The 5000-nt window shown below is 37.4% G+C and overlaps 1 protein-coding gene across 1 annotated transcript in view; it reads right to left on the bottom strand.

Annotated features, from left to right (window-relative positions):
- LOC125031158 (glutamate receptor ionotropic, kainate 5-like) overlaps window positions 1-5000 on the bottom strand; it is an 18210-nt gene that overhangs the window by 4335 nt on the left and 8875 nt on the right. Inside the window, exons 9-10 of the mRNA XM_047621757.1 lie at window positions 4403-4529; window positions 3296-3510 (exon numbers count right to left, since the gene is read on the bottom strand). Of these exons, the coding sequence (XP_047477713.1) occupies window positions 3296-3510; window positions 4403-4529 (342 nt within the window). The remainder of the gene's footprint in view (window positions 1-3295; window positions 3511-4402; window positions 4530-5000) is intronic.

Genomic DNA, 5000 nt, shown 5'->3' with positions numbered 1-5000 from the left:
ACTTAATTCGTCCCATAAAGAATATATGAACAGTACTTCCATTGCTTTATCATATAACGCTGAATATAACCAGCGCTTAAATTCCACACTAAGCTCTAAACGATTCTAAACATGGAAGCGAACTGTTTGTTTTCTCTTTCTTCTGGTAAAAGACTCAGACCGCTCGTTGCCCCTTGTGTTTTCCCTTCTTTATGGGCGACCGTCACAAACCCTCAAACGAAACAGGCCCAAGAATAATGAATGGTAAATATCGGAAGAAGAAAGACGGGGAAAATGGGAGAGAGAGACCCTCTCTCGTTTATGCCTTGGCAAATATGCTGATTGAATATGTGGTTTATCACACTATCTGGCCACCTACCTATATGCGGTACTTAAAAAGTATACACGTGTGTGTGTGTGTGTGTGTGTGTGTGTGTGTGTGTGTGTGTGTGTGTGTGTGTGTGAGTAAAAGGAGAACTATAAATGTGCGAAGTAGGAAATACTATTTTTCTACAGAAACGTTGCACATTATTATATATTAAAATTATATAGTTTGATTTGCCATTTATTATTTGATCCACCGGGAGGTCCACAACAGCCGCGAATAGTTTAGCATTCATAATCAATTAAAGTTTGGGAACCACTATTCTGAACTTTGTGAGCCATTTTCCACTTCAACTACATTGTTATCACGGTGATTCGTCGGCAATTTAATATAAGAAAGTTTGAAAACTCTAACGGTAGTACGCGGCTCAGGCATGTTTGAGCACTTATCTGTTTTTTTCTTGTTTGACTGAACACGATTCAAGGTACTATTGAAAGTGCAGTGTCGTATTCTTTTCCCAGCTCATGCGTTACTCCAACTCCCCCGCAAATCTTGTACAGACAGGGGGTGGGGGGGAGACGAACAAGTCGACTCCTATCTGACCCCCCCCCCCCTCCCCACCATCATCTCATAGAATTGGAAGCCGGCAGGTTTCTTATGACGTGGATAGACTGCCATCGTTCAAAAAAAAAAAAAAAAATAAAAAAAATAAAAAAAAAAAAAATAATAATAAATAAATAAATAAAAATTATAATAAATAGATCATATCGTGCTGAGTTGAATTCCTGATTTGTAAATATTCATCATTTCACTTCGGTATAGGGCATTGTACGAGTCTGGGTTATGGGTCTCTTAGAGATTTCTTAATATCTTTTATTTCACTTCCTCATTCTTTTCCTCTCCCTTTGCCGCCCTCCTATCTCCCTCTCCCTCTCCCTCTCCCTTTCCCTCTCTCCCTCTCTCCCTCTTACTCACACAATCACATTCACTCACACACCCTCGTCTCCTAACTTATTTCACTTTAATTAAAGTTACCTCCTGCCTCTCCCCATACTCACCCCTACCTACCGTATTAGTTCGAGCGGAGACCTTATTTGGCCTTCAAATGTTCGCTAACAATCGATGCTTTAACTACCGGAAAACTGCCATTTCATCCGTTACACTTTTTCCATCTCGGATGAATGAAAATACCCATTCCATGACATGAAATCGTATTATTTGTAACTTTCTGACCACAAGGCAGTATACGATACTGTACTATTGCTTCTTAGTTTATCATAATCTGCCCCCCCCCCCCCCCATCCGCGTGCGTGTGTACGTACGTGATCGTGAGTTTGCTTGTCTGTGTCCCCAGGTCGAGCTTGTTGTCAAGTGGGTCGATACCTTAAATGCAGCTCTTAGCCTGTGCTTTCTTGTTCTGTAACTGTGAAAACCATTGTTGGATTGTTAGCATCGGGAGGCATATAGCCAGAAGCCTTTTTCCCACTTTTGTGACATGTTTTCGTACATGTTAGTATGTATCGTAATTACAATCTTTGTTAAGGCCATGATTATATATATATATATATATATATATATATATATATATGTATATATATATATGTATATATATATATGTATATATATATATATATGTATATATATATAAAAATTTTTTTTTTTTTTTTTTTTTTTTTTTTTTGCAAAATGATTTATTATTTTGTAATATTATGGTTCAGGAATGGTATGATAAAGGGTGATTACGGAATTTCCCACATACTCCTCAGGCCTACTTTAGTATAAGAGCAGTCTGGATGCTTAAATTTGAAAAATACATCTGATTTCTTTTTCAAAGCTTGACATAACCTTGAAACACAACAGCAATTTGGTTATCAACGAAACAAATCTTGTCGGCTATATTGCAGCTTCAACAGAGAAGCAGTTTAACCAATCTCATGAGGCAATAACTGCCAGTTGACGGAGGATGAGAGTGTGTTAAAGTTCTTTGCTCTCGGTTCGTCACAACCTTTATAAAGAGTAAAGATTGACGGTATTTACCAATTATGATTTTTTTTTTTCTTATGCTCCATACTGGTTATCCGCCAGTGATGAACTTTGCAATACATAAATGTGTGTTGTAAACGTTACTGATATTCCAGAATTAAAAGGAACAGAATATTGTTTTCAGAATGAGAAAACAATATTGGTTTACGGACTCCCGAGATAGGAGTGAGATTTAAGGAGAGGAACGAAGCTAGTTGCAAAATGGATGAAATATTCTTTAAAAAAAAATTCTTTACCCCGTATTCTGGCGACGTTTTTATCACAGATTTATTTACATAACCTTTTTGCCATTACTCCCATCAAGACCGACCGTCGTTCCTGTACAAATGCTCGTTCATCCGTAGAAATTAACGGTATTACTGCGCCACACCGTGACAAGGAATAACATACGGAAATAGGGACTTCTTGAGGCAAAAGTGCAGTACATGGCAGACGAATGCATGCAGTTGCTTTGCAGGCTAGTTGGATAGTTTCTTTTTTCACTTGTCCTTTCAGCCTATATTCACCTATTCATCTCATCTGTTTTCTTTTTCCTATCCACATAGTTTGATTATGCTAGTCAAAAAGGAAATAAATATTAACACCAACAGTGATTCTCGAAAATTCCAGAATCGACCATTGAAAGAAAAAGACATTTAAGGACCTCGTCAATTTAGATATAACATTATTTAAGTACCTCGTTAATTTGGATATAACATTATTCACTATATTTAGGCAACAATAACTAGAAGTAGAACAGAAACCACAGACCCAGAGAGAGTTTGGAATAAGCACCAGGAATCTGATCACGAATTAATTAGACAAGACATACTAACATCCTGGCAGTGGATGAGTTGGGTCGGACATAACTGCAGCCTGTTTACATACTTGTGCAAACTACCTGTACAAAACAGGGATAAAAACAATCATCTCAAACTTGACTTTTAATCAAGAATCAAGTTCATTTACCGTAGCTGCCACATGTAAAGCGGACAAGGGAGAGACCCACACCGGCAGGCCCGTTTCCACCAGCTGTTCGAGGCTGTTGAAGGGCAGGCTGACTTTGGGCAAGACGAGCATGGCCTTGAGGGTGGAGCGATAGATCGTTGTCAAAATGAGGCAAATGAGGAGCCACACAATGCTGATGAGTCTCACCGAGTCTCCGCGAGGAGTCCTGCTGACCGCTGTTGAATAAGGGTTGGTTATAATGAGGATAGTTATAGAAATTATATCAAAATAAACAGATTGTCAAGGAAACACACAGCTGGAAATTCTCAAGGCGGCTTATTCATTTCAAGAAGTAATACAAAAAGCGTATAAAATTAGTGTTTGGTAGCATTGCTTCCTTCCTTTAATCAACGGTTAATCATTAATTTAGTTTCTTAATAATACCAAATGGCAAATGGGAAAATAATGATATTGGAACAATCAGCTATCGAAATTAAATCATTAGGTATTATTAAATAATTTTCAAACTCATAATGCATACGGTAAGATGGGCAAGGCTATTCATTTATCATTAGATTTTAAACCAGGTGATTTATGCAGAGAAAGTTTGCTGGAATATAAAGAGATATAACTCGTGCTTCATCCGTTGAAATATGAAGCATAAACGCAGATTTACTGTTACCTGGTGTGTAAGTGTGCGCGTGTGCGTGTAAGTGTAAGTGTGCGCATGTGTGTGTGCATGTGTGTGCATGCTATACAATTACAACTCCCCGGCAATTACCCCATACTTTGATAAATACTCGTACGCATCCACCGGCAAGTTTGTAATAGCCGATTTAGTGAAAGTCGTGACAATTCTGATGACTATTGACACTGTACCTATATTCCAAAGGCGTGCCGGTGCTCCACTAACAAGGCATACAAAATAACATACAGTAAGTATCATACTAGAAAGTAAGCAGGCTGAAGTTTGTAAAAAAAAAAAAAAAAGTAGAAAGGCGAAAGTATTAAACAGCCAATGTTACGGTATGAACGATAATCACTGGAAATGAATAATACGTTTTTATTGCGAATCTGAATTAGACGATTCAAACAGTGCTCGCATCATTGTATTAGGGTTAACCATACCTTGATCAGGGGCAACGGAAAGACGTGATGGATACACATTTTTAACCCTTTGATATATCCTGAGATTTTTTTTTTTTTTTTTCTTATATCCTGCTGAAAATGCACTTCCCAATAAACTGCTATAAAACTAGCGAGGAAAATACTTGGATAAAGAAATATAGAAATCAATTATTTGAAAGGGAAAGGGGAAAGGTGTTATGTTTAGCAAGTGTAGCACTCTTAGTTACTGAATGTAAATCTCTAAAACCCTTTGACATTAAGTTATCAGGTAGATAAATATGTAATAGATTTATTTGAAAAGGCAACCAGGTATTGCTATAGGACTCAGACTACCACCGAGTAAAAGCAAATAGATAGACAGATAGGTAGATAGATAATTAAATAAAACATAAAATAAAAAATAAGATAACATCAGCCTCAACAAGCCAATTTCGGTAACTGGGCAAATTGTAATCAACTGTTCAGTTTGCAGATTTCCCGCACTGACTGTAGTTATGAAGGTATGCACACGTGCGGAAAGCTGCTTTTATTATCCATTCTTGTATTATGAAGGCACAGCATAAAAGATGACCACGAGGATTGTTGGGAAAAAAGTAGT

The sequence above is a fragment of the Penaeus chinensis genome, chromosome 1 (genome assembly GCF_019202785.1).
Source record: "Penaeus chinensis breed Huanghai No. 1 chromosome 1, ASM1920278v2, whole genome shotgun sequence".
NCBI lineage: Eukaryota > Metazoa > Arthropoda > Malacostraca > Decapoda > Penaeidae > Penaeus > Penaeus chinensis.
Note: the sequence above shows the minus strand (reverse complement) of the source record. Positions and strands in the feature narration are given on the sequence as shown.